Here is a 17,370-nt window from a genome sequence, read left to right as displayed (position 1 = left end):
AAGATAAAGAACGATCTAAGCCACTGCATAGTGGAGTGCCCAATGAAGATAACTGACAATTAATGCTCTTCAAGTTCAGAGCAACAGGAAAGAGAACAGGAAGATGGTAACTTATCAACTGAAGAGAATCTATTTTGGGTCCTTTTATAGACAAACTGTGAGGTGTTGAGTTGCTTTTATTATTCTAATTCAGAGAGTTCCCCCTGCCTAGCAGGCTGTCCGGAGCCTAAAGCTTTGGAGCCATTTCTGACGCGTCCCAGGAACAGCACACCTGCTGTGTCTACATAGAATGAGGCGGTGGGGCCCAGGGTCCAAGCCTCAGATCTCCTCCTTCCTGGCTGCCCAAGCATTCAGCTTTGAGGACTAGCCTCCAGGAGAGAAGAGAAGCTGACCTTATTCTTTACCCATCTACCCTGATGCCTCACTCTCTGGTTGAAAGAAAAGGTATCCATTTTAAGTAACTCCTCTTAACATAAATGTCACAATTCCTACTCTTTTTACCCCATAACCTCACCTTCAGCTCCCATCCCCAAAATAAAAATACTTCCCTGAAATTGACAATGCTTTATTTTCAAAGTTACTACCTTACTTCTGACCCAATCCAACCTTGGAGATGGAACATATTTTCTTAGATTTAGGGTGCCTCTTCTTTTTTTTAAGTGCACAAATATTTATTTTATTTTTTATATATAAAATTTATTTTATTTTATATATGATAAAATGTTATCTATAACGCATATATATGTGTATATATACATATATGTATATTATTATTATTTTATTTATTTTTTAAGATTTTATTTATTTATTTGACGGAAAGAGAGACAGCCAGTGAGAGAGGGAACACAGGCAGGGGGAGTGGGAGAGGAAGAAGCAGGCTCCCAGCGGAGGAGCCTGATGTGGGACTCGATCCCAGGACTCTGGGATCATGCCCTGAGCCGAAGGCAGACGCTTAACAACTGAGCCACCCAGGTGCCCCCTATTATTATTATTTTTTAATAGGCTCCATACCCAATGTGGGGCTTGAACTCATGACCCTGACATCAAGAGCCACATGCTTTACCGACTGAGCCGGCCAGGTGCGCCAAGTGCACAAATAATCCTTTAGAATATCACTGTGAAACTAGGAAAATAGGATATTTTGGTAAGAAAAGTCAAGATTCGTGCCTGACCGCTGACCTAGCACAAGGTGGTCCTATTTAGGACACTATGTTAAGCCCTTAAAAGTGAAAGGAAAATGAACTGAAGACACGTACTCCCTACATCTTAGAGAAACATCACAGTATGTTTCATTTCCTACCAAGCCTAGCTACGATACCTCCCCTAGTGACAATTGGCTTTGGCCATTCAAATGCACTTATCTCTTTCTGCGACAACATGAGCTTGGCAGAACACTGAGAACCGTAGGCTGAGAAAAGAAAATGCAGTCTTCCTGCCCACAGAAGAGATTCTGAGACATCCGTGCTCACACAGCATTGCCGAAAGGGCTTGTCTATGAATCAGCCACAAATGTTAAGTGGGCTGATGAGGACTGCAGAGTTGATGAGAATTTCTGAGGAAGCAGCAGGCAAGAGGGCGATCGGTTATTGTGCGAGTGTGGTGCAGTCTGTGATGTCACTGGTATGGGTCTTTTTGTTATTATGTGTTAGGCTTCCCTAAGGCCTGTTGCAAGTTCTCTTTTCCCTTTGCCATCACAATTCCCCTGCTTCATGAATGAGAACTGAGGCTTGTGGCAAGAAAGTTAAATATCCCTTCAAACTACAGACAGAAAGAGGGCTGAGAGACAGTTATGTTGTATTAGCATCTGATCCAGGAACACAATTCCAATTCTCATTTTCCGATCAAAGATGCATTTTGGTGCTTACCGCAGTCTAGCTGAATCTCCTCTGTGGTACCTAGGAACCAAACCAAGAGCAGTGTCAAGCAAAGATGAGCACAAAGGCAGTCAAATAAAACACGTCTTCTGGCTTCCAACATCCTCCCCCTTCCCGGGCCCAGTACTGTCTAGAGTTGACACATTTAGCAAAGAAATACACCAGCTCCTATATTTTATTTGACGACCCTTTTAAGGCCTTTAGGAGCTCTTTCTTAGTCTTATGGCATCAGAGACTATTTTGGGAAAAAAATTCTGAGATTAGTCATCAAACTGTTGAGCCCCATTTCTCAAAGTCTGGTCCCAGGTAATCTGCATTAGAATAATCTGGGAAACTTGTGAAAAGGGCAGATTCCTGAGTCTTGCCCTTGACTCACAGAATCAGAAATTCCAGGGATGAGCCTGGAAATACACATTCTTGAAAAAGAGTGTCTCAGATAATTCTGAGGCACTCTAAAGCATGACAATTATTTAATGATCTGTTTGTCTTTTCCTCTCCCATCGGTACATACTTAAAGCCTTTTTCTGCTTGTAGGAAAGAGATAATAAAAGTACAGTATGTGACATTTAGGGGGGACCTTAATAAATATTCCCTTAATCCCTTTTTTAAAAAGATTTATTTATTTGAGGGGCGCCTGGGTGGCAGAGCGGTTGGGTGTCTGCCTTTGACTCAGGGCGTCCTGGCGTTATGGGATCGAGCCCCACATCAGGCTCCTCTGCTATGAGCCTGCTTCTTCCTCTCCCACTCCTCCTGCTTGTGTTCCCTCTCTCGCTGGCTGTCTCTATCTCTGTCAAATAAATAAATAAAATCTTTAAAAAAAAAAGATTTATTTATTTGAGAGAGAGAGCACGTGGGTCGGAGGAGGGGCAAAGCGAGAGAATCTTCAAGCAAGCAGACTCCCCTGTTGAGCGGGGAGCCTGGGGCTTGATCCCACAACCCTCAAACACCTTAACCCATTGGGCCACCCAGGCGCCCCTCCCTTAATCTCTTCTTAAAGGAATTTTGGACTTCAGGAACAAAACGGGAGTAGATCCTCAAGGCCCTTCCCCAGACCCCCCGAGGAAAAGAAAGTCAGAGGCTGTCTCCGACCACCTCCGAGTAACAAAGCCCTAGTTCATCTACACTTGACCCTGTCCAGGCTGCTACTCCAGGCCCGCCTCCAGGAAAGCCTATGGACAGAGGTTCCAACACAAACATGTCCAGAGCTTCACTGTGTGGGACAAACAGAAGGAATCTTCAGTCAGTGTTCGGAGTCACCTGCACTTATTTGCCCCTTCTCTAAATTACCTCGGCACTTCTTTCTCCTCCGGATCAAAGAGTTAATTTAAAACCAGAATTCCCCTCCCCCACCCCCCAACATTCGTCTGTCTCGAATTCTGCTCTCTGCATTTTCCAGAATTTTACCTGAAAGTCTGCCACGAACATTAATGAACAGCTAGCTCACTGCCTGTTTGGGCACCGCGTGCCAGGGAAGGGGGTAGAATCCTGCCGATTCAGGATTTGGGGTTTAGAAAGACTACAGGCCCCAACATGCAATCTCATCATCCAAAGACTACCACTCCCAACATGCAATGCAGCCAGAGTTAGCAAAGGAAAAGCCTGCCTGGAAGTTTTGCCTTCCTGTCACCCTCAGGCGAAGGAAAGATTTAGAAAGTCGCCAGAGGGCATTTTTTGCAGGAGCGGTCACTCAATCCAGGCAGGGAAGGGGAGGAGTCTGAGCCGGGTCCCGCCTCTTCTCCAGTAAACTTCTCCCGCTCCAGCTTTGGAGGCTGGAGTTCCAAGGGCCGGGAGCCGCGGCGCGCCTGCGGCTTTCCCCATGGCTTCGGTGACCAGAGCCGTGTTTGGAGACCTGCCCTCAGGGGCAGGGACAGTGGAGAAGTTCCAGCTGCAGTCAGACCTGCTGAAAGTGGACATCATCTCCTGGGGCTGCACCATTACGGCCCTGGAGGTCAAAGACAGGCAGGGCAGGGCGTCCGATGTGGTGCTCGGCTTTGCAGAGTTGGAAGGTGGGTTGAACTCTGCCCCGGGCTGCCGGGCCCGCCCCGGGCCCCCAGCCCACTAGTCTTTACGCACACGCCCCCCCCCCCCCCGATCGATCGGGCTGCTGGCGGCCGGGACCCGGGGCAAGTCCCCGAGCTGGTCGCGGTCAGGAGTGCTTGCCGTCAGCCAACTCCGTGTTTCCATCCAGTGCCCCGAAAAAGACAAATGAATGGGAACTACAGGACTTGGCCTCTGGTTATCCATTTAGGCATTGCTTTAGTTAATTTGGAAGAGTTGAGGATAAGATGAAACCCCTGCAACCCAGGAGCCATCTTTGAGCTGCCAGGTCTGCGAGGGCAGGAGAGGGAAGAGCTGGCCAGAGGGGGTGTGGCTCCCCGTTCGGGCTTTGTGTTCTCCTGTAGGAGGACAATCCGGGACCTGAGTCTTCTACTTCCTTTCTCCTTCATCAGATCCTCTTTGAGGTCTGGTGGTCTCAGAAATGCTCCAGCGTGGCTCGCTGGGTGCAGACAGTTCTGCCAACTTGGTCTGATGTAATGGGGCCCCAGCGTTCCGGGGGCCACACTAACCCTGTACCGAGTGGAAAGTAGAAGACCGACTCACTGTCTAGCAATGAGGCCTCCCAACTAGGATGGACTTTTATTGGAATCCGTGGGCAATTAGGAGCATGTATGAATCGAGGCGTTCACAAACTGTTCATTCAGTTATGTCATTCATTGAGACAATGTCCTGACCCTCATAGAGCTTGCCCTTTAGCTGGGGACATGGACATTAGCCCACTCACCGGATTCATGCCTAATTACAGGTGCAGTTTGATCTCAGCCAAGGAAAATGGCCGCAGTGCTATCTCTTGTCACTACCGTGTAGCTAGACAGGAGATAAGGTCTGAGCTAAATAAAGCTGGCCAAGGGAAACTGCTTGAAGAGAAATAGCCTTTGCTCAGTGGAAGGGGCGTGCACAAAAACTGCCAGAGGAGGTTTGAGGTTTTCCTTTAGGTGTGTCTTTCTATCTGTTTGGTTCTTTAGATATGTAAGATGGCTCATGGTTAGAAGTCAACAGAAGACTCCGGGTCTTGGTGTTTCTCTGGTGGGGGTTCAGATCTTCGGTTTTCAGAGTCAGAAGCTATGAGGGTTGACGAGTGACAAAAGAGGATTCTTCAGAATCATTTTGCTGAGTCACCTCTCTCTCTGTTAGTAGCATAGCTATTTTCTGGGCTGACGCAGAATCACAAAGAGATTACTTGGCTGGTGCAAAATTGCCCAATGGAGTCGAAGAATTCGACAGAGGGTCTAGAATTCCAGAGCCAGCAAAGCCTTGGAGATACTGAGCTGTCAGCATCTGCTTTTATCACCTCTTCCATCTCTGCCTGATCGGAGATAGCGGCCCTCCCCCCGCACCTCTGCACACATTCATTCACCTACCCTCACTCCTTACCCGTTTTAGTTCTGATACAAGAGCCACGCGGATCTTAAAAGACAAAGTGTCTGTGGAATTCTTGTGAACCGTGTGCCATGACACGACGCCTGGGAGGCAACAGTGTCTTCATAGGCGTGGAAGTGTCGATTTTGTGAGGGCATCCATACAGTGGAGTCGTCTCTGAGTCTAGGACTCCTGTGGGAGTCTAGGTGAAGAAAGTATTATCCCCACATGTTCTTGAAAGGGAGGGAAAAAACCCAGATCCCCTCGGATTATAGTGATCTAGCTTGCTCTGTATTGCCCTCCACGGTAGTCACCTGTCTTGAGAACGTTAAATAGCATTTTCTTATTAGGATGCATCACAGGCTTCCCCCAAAAGTTGAATCAAAGCGTCTAAAATATTGTGGGTGCTGGGTCAAGACAGACGTCCTCATTCCTATGCTATAATTTAGATAATTGAATTACCGATTTTGAAAGGAAAGCACGCTATTTTCAGAAGAGGAAAAGTTGGAAAAAAGCCCTCAGAATGTCAATTAGTGCTTTCTAATATGTGCAGTCGGCTTCGTGGTTATTGCAGTGGCCCTTTGTTACCTTTTTACAGCCCGTCTTTCAGTTTTTTTTGTAGATTCTCTCAGTATTGCTAAAGATAAAAGAAGACTCCATATATGTCATAACAGGAAGCATACTTGTCTTGGTTAGAATAGTGTGAAATGCTGCTCTGCTACTATTTTGATTAATTCTTGTGTATTAAAACCCATGTTAAGAAACTGGCAAAAGTGGGCACCTGGCTGGCTCAGCTGATGGAGAGTATGGCTCTTGATCTCAGGGTTGTGAGTTTGAGCCCCACGTGGGGTGTAGAAATTACTTAAAAAAAAAAAAAGATCTTAAAAAAGAAAAAAAGAAATTGCTAACAGTGATTGTCTTTAAGAAAAGACACTGGGTAGCTGGAGTGCAGGGTTAAGAAGGAGACTTTATTTTCACTGCATATTCTTTTCAACTATCTGAATATGTAAGTATTATGTGAACAAAACGGAGGTAAATCATTTAAAGCTACAAGACGTGACAGAATATGACAGAATAGGGGGTTATCTTGACATTACTATGTCCCCCAAACGTTTTGAGCCACAGGGAGGAGCTAAGCATGTGTAATTCTTTGAGACATGGTCCTTTGGTATCTGCCAGGTTAGATGTCAACTCTCTCCAGTTTCCCAGATAGCTTATGTAAACTGCTTGGATCATGGCCATGACCGGAGGTCGGAATGGTTCAATTTCTCCCTGGGAAAATTAGATCTTTCTTCTGTAGAATTCTAAACAGGTAAATCATAGGATCTTTTAGTTACAGCCTGGAAAAATCAGTAATGCCTCCTATGAATTTTTCTGCCATTTTTTGTACCTAAAATACTTAAAAATGCTTTTCATGTTCATGTCCCACCTACAATCATTATGACTTCTTTCAAAACCTGTGATGAGACTATTTGCCTATAAGCCACAGGTATCAACGACCTACCCACACGATCACTGCCTGTTCTGCCCCTCTATCTTCCCCCCAGTTACCACCGAATACCCAGCTATTACTGCCGTGAGAGCCATTGTGGAAAAAAATAGAAGAAAATGGACTTTGTGCTTTTTGAAAACCGTGATTCATTGGGGGGTGGAGGAAAGGGGACGGGTTCAGAGGCTGCGGTGTAGTATTGCAGACGGCCAAGAGTGCCCTTAGAGGAACGTTGAGGATTCCTGGTTTAAGTTCTGCTTTGTCCCTTAAAGCCGTGGGACCTAAGCACGTTATTTAACCTCCCCAGACTTACTTCCTTGCCTAAATTAATGGATAGTGATGATTAAATGTGCTACCAGCTGTGATAGTGTCTGTAGTGAACAACCAATAGTTTTTATCTCTTTTCCTTCCCTTGCCTCCAAATATCTTCCCTCACACTACTTGAACTTTTTACCTCACTTAGTTAACACTGAAGAAAGGGCATGAAAATCCATGTGGGCAGCCAGCGGCCATTGGAAAATATCTAAGATGTTGGGGACAATTAAAATGCTTGTCAATGAAAGTAATGTTTCCTCCGAAAGCCAAAGGAAAGTCATTCAGGTAGTAGAAGCTTCGACTGGGATTAGTAGGCACTTTTATGTCAGACTTTAGGGCACTCTGGCTGAAGTTTGGGCTGTAGGAGGCGGACAGCCCAGCTGGGGTCCTTGGAATGTTAGAGGAGTGGAAAGATCCAGTAATATATTCTGGCCAGTCCTTTGCCCAGGAAAAGGGACAGACTTTTTCTCTACCCTTTATCCCACATCAGCAGTTGGCTTGATTAAATCATCATTGTGGCTTGACCTAGAAACCTGCCCTTTTTGCATGGAAAACAGTATTTTCTGCATTTCAAAACAAGCTTTTTAGTCATGGCCTTTTCAGAATTTGAGGACTGTCACTCTCTATAATTCTGATTTGATATAAAACTTAGTAACATATGGGGGCGCCTGGGTGGCACAGCGGTTAAGAGTCTGCCTTCGGCTCAGGGCGTGATCCCAGCGTTATAGGATCGAGCCCCACATCAGGCTCCTCCGCTAGGAGCCTGCTTCTTCCTCTCCCACTCCCCCTGCTTGTGTTCCCTCTCTCGCTGGCTGTCTCTACCTCTGTCGAATAAATAAAATAAAATCTTAAAAAAAAAAAAAACAAAGAAACTTAGTAACATATGAAGATAGTATAAAATCCATTTGTTCGGAAGAGTTTTTCAGAGACAAGTTGGGAGCAGTGCTTTCTGCTGTCCTTATGGTTCAGTCATTAAAAACTCTTCCTCTAAACCAAGGACTGACAAGTGCTTCTTATCTCTGTGGTGGGCTATTTACTGTGGCCAGAAAGCGGTCCCTTCCGAGGGAATTCTTACAAGCCCGTGAACCAGCAGCATTGCTGTTGGATTTGTCATGGTTTCCAGAGCCACGCATGTGACTGGTGAAGAGTTAAGGTTGAACGGATCAAAGTAGAAATCAAAAATAGATACAGCCAAACGATTTTAAACAAAAATTCTGCTTTTCTTCATATTTTTGACTCCTGAAAAGCAGATGAATGGTCCACATTATGCGTCATCAGAAAAATGCAGATTAAAATAATAGTGAGGGTTACCAGTATGGCCAAAATCCAGAACACTGAAAACACCAAATGCTGGCAAGGATGTGGAGCAACAGGAAATCTCATTCATTGCTGGTGGGAATGCAAAATGGTGCAGCCACTTTGGAAGACAGTCTGATCGTTTCTTACAAAACTAAACATATTCTAACCATATTCTAACTATAAGCAAGCAGTCATGCTTCTTGGTAGTTACTCAAAGGAGTTAAAAATTTACGTTCACACACACACACACACACACACACACACACGTCCACACACACGTCCACACAAAACCTGCACAAAGGCATTTATAGCAGCTTTATTCATAATTGCCCAAACAACAACCAAGTTGTCCTGTGGTCCGTGAATGGACAAATGAACTGTGGAACATCCCGCCCAGTGGAATATTACCCAGTGCTAAAAAGAAATGAGCTACTAAGCCACAAAAAGCCACTAAAACTCATATTATTAAATGAAAAAAGCCCATCTGAAAGGGCTACCTACTATCCAAGTCCAACTATGACATTCCGAAAAAGGCAAGTTTATGGAGTCAGTAAAAAGATTTGTGGTTGCCAGGGGCTAGGGGGATGGAAGGGATGAATAGGGAGAACACGGAAGATTTTTAGGGCAGTGAAAATACTCTGTATTGTATTATAATGATGGATACATATCATTATTCCTTTGTCCAAACCCATAGAATGTACAGCACCAAGAGTGAGCCCTACTGTTGAACTATGGACTTTGGGTGATAATGATATGTTGGTGTGGGTTCATCAATTATTAGAAATGTGTCTCTCTGATGGGGGATGTTGGTAACAAGAGAGGCTATGCATGTGTGGGGACGGGGAATATATGAGGAACCTGTACTTTCTGCTCAGTTTTGCTGTAGACCTAAAACTGCTCTAAAAATAAAGTCTAAGGCACCTGGGTGGCTCAGTTGGTTAAGCGTCTGCCTTCGGCTCAGGTCATGATCCCAGGGTCCTGGGATCAAGTCCCGAATTTGGCTCTTTGCTCAGCAGGGAGCCTGCTTCTCCCTCTGCCGCTCCCCCTGCTTATGGTCTCTTTCTCTCTCTGACAAATAAATAAAATCTTTAAAAAATAAAGTCTACTAAAAAAACAAAAGCAGATGAAGCAAAACCAAGAGAAGTTTTCCTGGCCTGTCGGAACTCCTTTTGGTTACCCAGTGTAAGGAGTTTGAAAGCTGCAGCTTCAGAAAGAGAGGAGGGTGGGGAGGGAGGTGGGAGCTTTTGGCGAGGTCAGTCTGGCCTATGCTGAGGGGTGGTAGTAAGATCAATTCACCAGAAAGTCTTGTGCTTTTCAAATAATGTGATGCTTCAGAACGAGTACTTAGGAGCCAGGCTGTGTTCAAATCCAGGTTCTTCTGATAACTAGCTGTGTTTTGGGGCAAGTTACGTAGCCTTTCTGTCCTCAGGTTCCACGTCTGTAAAATGAGGGTAATAATATTGTCTAGCTCATAGAACTATCCTGAAGATGAAATGAGTTGAATGTAGAGCACTTAGGAAGTGGCCGAGCCTTAGGAAGAACTCAGGGTTAGCTATTACGACAGTCCATACGCAGGACTCGGAGGACCTGCAGGTTAGCGGGGGAGTGAATCAGGAGAGACCTGGAAGAGGATGGTTAATGTTTCACTTACACCCAGCCAGTTGAGTAATGGGAACCTATGATCTGCAACTGGCCTAATGGTTCAGGGTCTGTATCCAAGAGCCCCTCCAGCCATGGTAAAAATAATTCATATGCTTGAATTGCATACTCTTCTTTTTTTTTTTCATTTAAATTCAGTTAATTAACAGATAATGTATTATTACTTTCAGAGGTGGAGGTCAGTGAGTCATCAGTCTTGTGTAACACCCAGTGCTCATCACATCACATGCCCTCTGTAATGTCCGTCAGCCAGTTACTCCATCTCCCCACCTCCTCCCCTCCAGCAATCCTCAGTTTGTTTCCTATGATTAAGAGTCTCTTATGGTTTGTCTCCCTCTCTGATTTCATCTTGTAGCAGTGGTTCTCATCTATAGCAGCGACGTCCACAAGAAGAAGAGCCGAGGCTTAAAAGAGGGACTTTCACGTTTTACTCTTTTTTTTAAAAAAAGATTTATTTATTTGAGACAGAGTGCAGGGAGCAGGGGATACGTGGCAGAGGGAGACAGAGAATCTCAAGCAGACTCCCTGCTGAGCGTGGAGCCCGACATGGGGCTGGATCTTACGACCCTGAGATCATAACCTGAGTTGAAATCAAGAGACAGACACGTAACTGACTGAGGCACACAGATGCCCCTTTCACATTTTAGTCTTTATTAAGGTTGCCAGATTTAGTGAATGAGAATATGGGACACCTGATTAAATTTGAATTTCAAATAAATAACAAATGGGTTTTTTAAAAACTTTTTAAAAAGTTTTTATTTATTCATTTATTTAAGGAATCTCTACACCCAACATGGGGCTTGAACTCACGACCCCGAGGTCAAGAGTCTCGTGCTCTTCTGACTGAGCCAGGTAGGCACCCCAGCAAATGGTTTTTAAATGTTAAGTATGTCTCATGTATAATAATAATATGGATATACTTATACTAAAAAATTATTTATCGTTTATCCGAAATTCAGATTCAGCTGGGTGTCCTGTATTTCCTCTGACACGCCTACTCCCTATATAATTTGCTTAATGCTCTTTAAAGGATAGTTTCATGAAATAATGGTATTATTTTAAAAAAATAAAAAGAGGAAGAAGAATTCTTCTCAAGACAACACAAAAATAGGGTTTTTAGTTAAGGAAATTGACTTAGAAAAGAGCAAATTACAAAGTAGCACTTAAATTAAGACTCCGATTTTATAAAAAGAAGAAAAGCACATGTCTGCATGTACTAAAGGGCAGGAGGATATACATAAGAATATTAACAGTTGTCCTCTCTAGTGATGAGATGAAGATGATTTAAATTTCTTGGGGTGCCTGGGTGGCTCAATTGGTTGCACATCTGACTCTTGGTTTCGGCTCGGTGTTGATCTCATGAGATCAACCCCCAAGTGGGGCTCTATGCTCAGCATGCGGAGTCTGCTTAAGACTCTCGCTACCTCTTCTTCTGCCCCTCCCCCCTCAAATAAATAAATCTTTTTTTTCTTAAAGATTTTAATTATTTATTTGTCAGAGAGAGAGAGAGAGCACAAGCAGGGGGAGCAGCAGGCAGAGGGAGAAGCAGGCTCCCCGCTGAGTTAGGATCCTGATGCGGGGCTCGATCCCAGAACCCTGGGATCACGACCCAAGCCAAAGGCAGACTCTTAACCAACTGAACCATCCAGGCATCCCTAAATAAATCTTTAAAAAAAATACATTTCTTCTTCGTGCTTTATAAAGTTCTTTCACAATGTTTACAAAGAACATGCATTACTTTTGGAAAGGGAAAACGTCGTGTGTAAAGAACACCATTTTTCTGTGCTCCCTGAGGAGTTGAGTACGTCCAAGCTGTTCCTACTTTCAGCTTCTCTCAGAAGGAAGTGGTGGGCAGCAGTGGGAGCCTCACCTATGGTCTGAAGTTTTAAAAAACACTTCCATCTCATGTCCTGCAGGCTACCTCCAAAAGCAGCCCTACTTCGGAGCCGTGGTTGGCAGGGTGGCCAACCGAATTGCCAAAGGAACATTCACATTGGACGGGAAGGAGCATAGGCTGGCCATTAACAATGGACCCAACAGTCTGCATGGAGGAGTCAGAGGGTTTGATAAGGTGAGTCGGGGGCGCTGGACAGAGTCCTCACCTGGCGTACTTCACAGAGTACCTTCAAACATACCATCTGTTCGCTAGGCTCAATCCTAGGCCCTACAGCAGATGTGTGGGGAGGTGATACAGGAAAGAGGCCGATCCTGGGGTTCGGGGGACCCATCCTTCTGTAGCTCGTCGGACTATAACAGGCAGGGGAGCCCTGAGTGAAAGGGTGACAGTCCTTGACTTGGGAAAGATAGGGAATGACTTTCTCCCGGTGTCAGGCTCAGAAGTCCAGTGGACCTTGGGCACAACGGAAAAGTGGCTTACAAACACTATCTGCCACTTACTGTACAAGGCATTTGCATGTCTTCTCTGTCGTGCTTACGAGAGCCCTGCGTTCTCACCAAGTGAGAAATCTGAGGGTCTGAAAGGCCATATAACTCCTAGGTTGGGCTGCCCAGCCCGCAGCCCTTGTTTCTGCACGATAACTGCTGGTGTAAGCGCCCCCGGTCCAACACACACCCCTGAAACTGCCACTATGCCCCCCCTCCGTGCAGCGTGGTGCCACATCCAGGCATAGCCTTCCAGCGAAGTGCCTCATGCCTCAAAATTACCTCAGATTCTCCCCGGATTACTCCTGTCCGCAGTAAAACTCCCATTCCCCAAGCGAATCCCGGCAAAACAAGGTTAGGACAGCAAACTGATCAAACAGCTTCTCCCTGAAGTAGAAATGCCTGGCCTGCTTCCTAGCTGTGTGGGAGTCTGAGGCTTAACCCCCAGCGACTCTCTTACTAGTCTAATTTCAGGGTGATAATTTTGGTGGCTAACTGTCCTTTAAATTATACCACCCAGTTTATTTCCTAAAGAAGAGCCAGAAAATACTAGAAGGTGTGTGGCAGTTCAAGATCACCATTTCTTCCTTTCTGCCTCTGACTGCCACCTGTCCCGTTGAAGGAAGTTGGTCACTCTTTCCCCTGTCTCACCAACTTCCCGTCTGTGGCCTAGAACCACACATGCTCCATCTCCTCCCTGTTGCTCCGTGATCAGACGCCTCACACCAGGAAGGCTTGAAGGCAAGGGGTGGCCTCGGTCCTGGCAGTACTGGGACAGAGGGTCTCCGGAGTATGGCAGGCCCATGGGCAAAGGCCAACCAGAGGAAGTCAGGCCCAGCTCTGTTCTGACAGGGATCGTCAGAGGAGCGTCAGAACAGCACCTGTTCTGGTTTGATCCCCTTCCCTCTGTTCCACTGTAGTGTTTTCTGTGGCGCTGCGTCACCTGTGTGCCCTGTAAAAACACAGCCAGCTAGTGAGGACATACCTCCCAGTGCACTGTGCCTATTGAGTCCCTTCTGTGAACCAGGCAGCGTCATATGGTGGGGATTCCTGGGACTCCAGGAAAGCGAGGGAGCCAGACCCTTCGATAAACAGCTGTTCTCGGCAACCGGCCCCTAATGTAGATGCCAGCGGTGTGCTGTAGACACCGGGTGTGGACAGATTCTAGCACCGGGGAGGCAGGATTTGAACCACCCTTGAAGGAAGAGTAGCATTTCATTTAGTAAGTAGGTACTGGAAAAAATGGCTGTGCAGAAGCCCAGAGAGGGTTGGGGACAGACTTGGAATGTTTCCCTGGGGATATTGAAAGCTTTTGAACTGTAAGCTTTCACAGCGTAACGTGAGCCGTATCGGGGGAACTTTGTTTCCAGTGTATTTCATCTCGACAATTACTGAATAATAGCTGGTTTGTAGGTACGTCTTCTTCTATTTATATCAACACATTTTTCTTAAAAGATGAAATTGAATAACCTAACAGGATTAGAAATGGTATTTAAGTAGGCCTAGAGATGCAAATGTGGAAATTTTCAGGAAATTTGGAAAGTGCGGAGTCAGGGATATTCTCCCATGGGTAGGAATTGTGTTTTCCCCAAAATTATACTTAACCGATAATATTGGTTTACACAAAAAACTTTCCACTGTGTTCTTTCTCTAAGGACAAAAACTAGGTGGTAAGTGGAGAACATTTTGTTTCAAATACTTTATTCCTAAAATTTTCCATTTGGGGGATTTTTTCTTTTTTTAATCATGCATATAACTGGCTTTATATTTTAAGTGTCTTGAAAATTCAAGACTTCTAGGAGATAACTAGGGTGTAAAATTAATTTTTTACTAAGGTCAGTGAATTTGTTTCAGATACCAGCTGCTTTCACCGTACGTAAAGGCAGAGACCTCTGCTCCTGCTGGGCTTCCCTGCCTGGTAAATGTGGGATCTCTCAACATCAGTGAGAGAGATCCAGGCCACGCTAGGAGCAGGTGGGCAGAGCCTGGGCTCAAAGGCCATTCCTGTGGCCCACAGAAATGATTATCTTTCAGTCTATTTGGAAGGACAGTGTTTGGCTTCAACTTTTCTGTTGAAAAAAGGAGATTCAAACAAAACATTCACTGTAAAGAAGATGTGGAATGCTGTAGACTCCAGGCCTAAGTCTGAATCTTAGTTCTGTCACTAATGACATGTATGACTTAAACAAGATTTTTTTACCCCTTTAAACAATGGGCACAGGGCCCCTGGGTGGCTCAATCAGTTAAGTGTCCAACTCTTGGTTTCAGCTCAGGTCATGATCTCAGGGTCCTGAGATCGAGCCCCATGTCGGGCTCCATGCTCAGCCTGGAGTCTGCTTAACACTCTCTCTCTCCTAGGAGCACCTGGGTGGCTCAGTCAGTTGGGTGTCTGCCTTCGGCTTGGGTCGTGATCCCAGGGTCCTGGGATCGAGCCCCATGTCAGGCTCCCTGCTCGGCGGGAAGCCTGCTTCTCCCTCTCTCTCTGCCTGCTACTCTCCCTACTTGTGCTCTCTCACTCTGTCAAATAAAAAAATAAAATCTTAAAAAAAAAAGACTTTCTCTCTCTCTCTCCCTCTGCTCCTCCCCCTGCTTGTGCGCTTTCTCTCTTTCCCTCTCTCTCTTTCTATATATATATAAAATAAATAAATCGTTAAAAAAAAAAGAGTTTTAAACAACGAGCGTGAACTATGAAAAGGTTCTACTCAACCCCGGGAATATGGGAGGTGGAAGTAGGCAAGGTAACACTACTGAACTCAATTTGCTCATCTGTAAAATGGGGTCATAGTATTAGTGGGAGCCATTTGAAAGGGCCAGTGTTCAACTATTTTGACCTACAAAGATGGTCATTTCATTTGGTTCAACCAAATCCTTATCTTATAAAATGATTTATGTAAAGCACCAGGTCAGTGGCTGGTGAGCACCAAACAAATGGATATCTCCTATTAGCAAAGACCTCTTGACTAGTGACCCCCCCCTCAAAGGGACTGGGGCTCTCTGGACAGTATGTCCTTTGATAGCATAGAATAAGGAAAAAAGCTCAGGATCAGACCACTATCTTCCCAGCTGGAAGAAGCTAGGAAAAGTAGTGTGTTCTTTCTGAGCCCAACTCTCTCATCGTTAAATGAAGATAATGATGCCTACACTGAGTCAGCGCTGAGACAGATAAGAGAGTGTCTGTGGGGGCGCCTGGGTAGCACAGTTGTTAAGCGTCTGCCTTTGGCTCAGGGCGTGATCCCGGCGTTCCGGGATCGAGTCCCACATTGGACTCTTCTGCTGGGAGCCTGCTTCTTCCTCTCCCACTCCCCTGCTGTGTTCCCTCTCTCACTGGCTGTCTCTCTGTCACATAAATAAATAAAAATCATTAAAAAAAAAATAAAAGAGAGTGTCTGTGAAGTTCCTAGCAAAGTGTCTGGCTCATCATGGGCACTCAGTAAGTGCTGGCTGGCCCTCCCCTGTAAGGGTAATCTTGAGGCCTCTAGAGCAAAGGTGAGAGGAACCACTGTGTGCATCAAAGATTCCTGTTTCAAAAGCAAAAAATTCTAGAAAACTTTTCTTCATATTTTTTCTGCCACCCTTAGAACCATATTTTCTAGAATGAGAAGAAGACTTCGGGATCATTTTTCCAGCCCCTTTATGGCAGGGACTGATGCCCAACATCACACAGTGAGCTAGGAACAAACCTGGCCCCCAAATCGGGACTCCTGACATGTGGGCAGAACTCTTCCTGACAGAGCAAGTGTCTTCTTGTTCGTTTGGAACTCTGCCCAGGGAATATAGAGAATCTTGGAGCGTTTTTTATAAATATTCATAAATAGTACTTCCCTGGGAAAGAGGGGCTGATTTATTAAGGTCATTTTTTTTAATACCATTAATACCATTAGCAGATATCGCTATATGACATTTATCAGAATGGGGCACCAAGATAAAAAACAAAAACAAAACTTTTAAAGAAGGGGAAGAAGAAAATATTGTAGACACATATGTATAAGTTTAGGGAGAAAGACTATGGGGAATATGAGTAGGTAAAGAGCAAACATTTTCTCTTAAAATCTACTTTTTTGTATAAAACAAAATTTTAGAACAATTAAAATCCAAGCTGTTGGAATTTAGAACAAAGTTATTTGAATAGTAGAACAAAGCTATTATTCAAACATCTTGAAGATCATATAACCATTTCTCTTCCTAGAATTAGCTAGCTTTAAATATTGAAACGTGGCATTTAGCTCGAAATTGCAATGACTGAACAGCTTCGAAAACACTTTTTTCTAGGTCCTCTGGACCCCTCAGGTGCTGTCAAATGGCGTTCAGTTCTCGAGGGTCAGTCCAGATGGTGAGGAAGGTTACCCTGGAGAGTTGAAAGTCTGGGTGACTTACACGCTGGATGGTGGGGAGCTTATGATCAACTACCGAGCCCAGGCCAGTCAGACCACACCGGTCAGTCTGACCAACCATTCCTATTTCAACCTGGCGGGCCAGGTAAGTGGACTTGCTCTGCTCTCCTGCTGCAGCATAAATGTAACTTGCCTCTTCTCTCCTGCCGCGTGCTTTGTGGAATGACCTGGGGAGTGGCTGGAGAGACCAACCCAGGACGGAATTACTCTGGCAATGGGGTCAACCCTGGTGATGAGCAAAAATGGCTAGCAAAGCAGCTGGCTCATAGTAGGTGCTCAATAAATGGAAGTTAGAGAGAAAGGTAGAATGAGTACATTGTATTACCCAGAGAATTACCTCTTTCCCCCATGTTCAGACAAGGAACTAGCTATTTCAAGAACTCCCTCTCATCTCACTGTAACATGAGCTTATATTTGCTTCCTCATTCCACTCCTACCCCTAAAAGATTGCAGTTAAGGCACTTTCCGTCCTTGGAACTTTAAAAATGGGCTTGGCTCAGCCCCTTTAGATATGCTGCCAACATTTGTATGCCTCCAGCATGCA

At 45.1% G+C, this 17,370-nt stretch overlaps 1 protein-coding gene and 1 long non-coding RNA gene across 4 annotated transcripts in view; one reads left to right on the top strand and one right to left on the bottom strand.

The window, feature by feature from the left end:
* LOC130543146 (uncharacterized) overlaps positions 1 to 3,608 on the bottom strand; it is a 48,590-nt gene extending 44,982 nt beyond the window's left edge. Inside the window, exons 1-2 of one of the 2 annotated variants that reach the window (XR_008958243.1) lie at positions 3,279 to 3,608; positions 1,866 to 1,895 (exon numbers count right to left, since the gene is read on the bottom strand). This is a non-coding gene — a long non-coding RNA (uncharacterized LOC130543146). The remainder of the gene's footprint in view (positions 1 to 1,865; positions 1,896 to 3,278) is intronic. The other variant, XR_008958244.1, reaches the window with a different exon arrangement.
* Positions 1 to 17,370, top strand: part of GALM (galactose mutarotase) — a 104,145-nt gene that overhangs the window by 53,727 nt on the left and 33,048 nt on the right. The window contains exons 1-3 of one of the 2 annotated variants that reach the window (XM_026479245.4): positions 3,453 to 3,880; positions 11,970 to 12,124; positions 16,705 to 16,911. In XM_026479245.4, the coding sequence (XP_026335030.1) occupies positions 3,691 to 3,880; positions 11,970 to 12,124; positions 16,705 to 16,911 (552 nt within the window). In that variant the 5' untranslated portion in view covers positions 3,453 to 3,690. Of the gene's footprint in view, positions 1 to 3,452; positions 3,881 to 11,969; positions 12,125 to 16,704; positions 16,912 to 17,370 lie in introns of those variants that run through there. The other variant, XM_057309224.1, reaches the window with a different exon arrangement.

This window comes from Ursus arctos, unplaced genomic scaffold, assembly GCF_023065955.2.
Source record: "Ursus arctos isolate Adak ecotype North America unplaced genomic scaffold, UrsArc2.0 scaffold_8, whole genome shotgun sequence".
Classification (NCBI taxonomy): domain Eukaryota; kingdom Metazoa; phylum Chordata; class Mammalia; order Carnivora; family Ursidae; genus Ursus; species Ursus arctos.
This window is presented reverse-complemented; position numbering and strand designations above follow the sequence as displayed.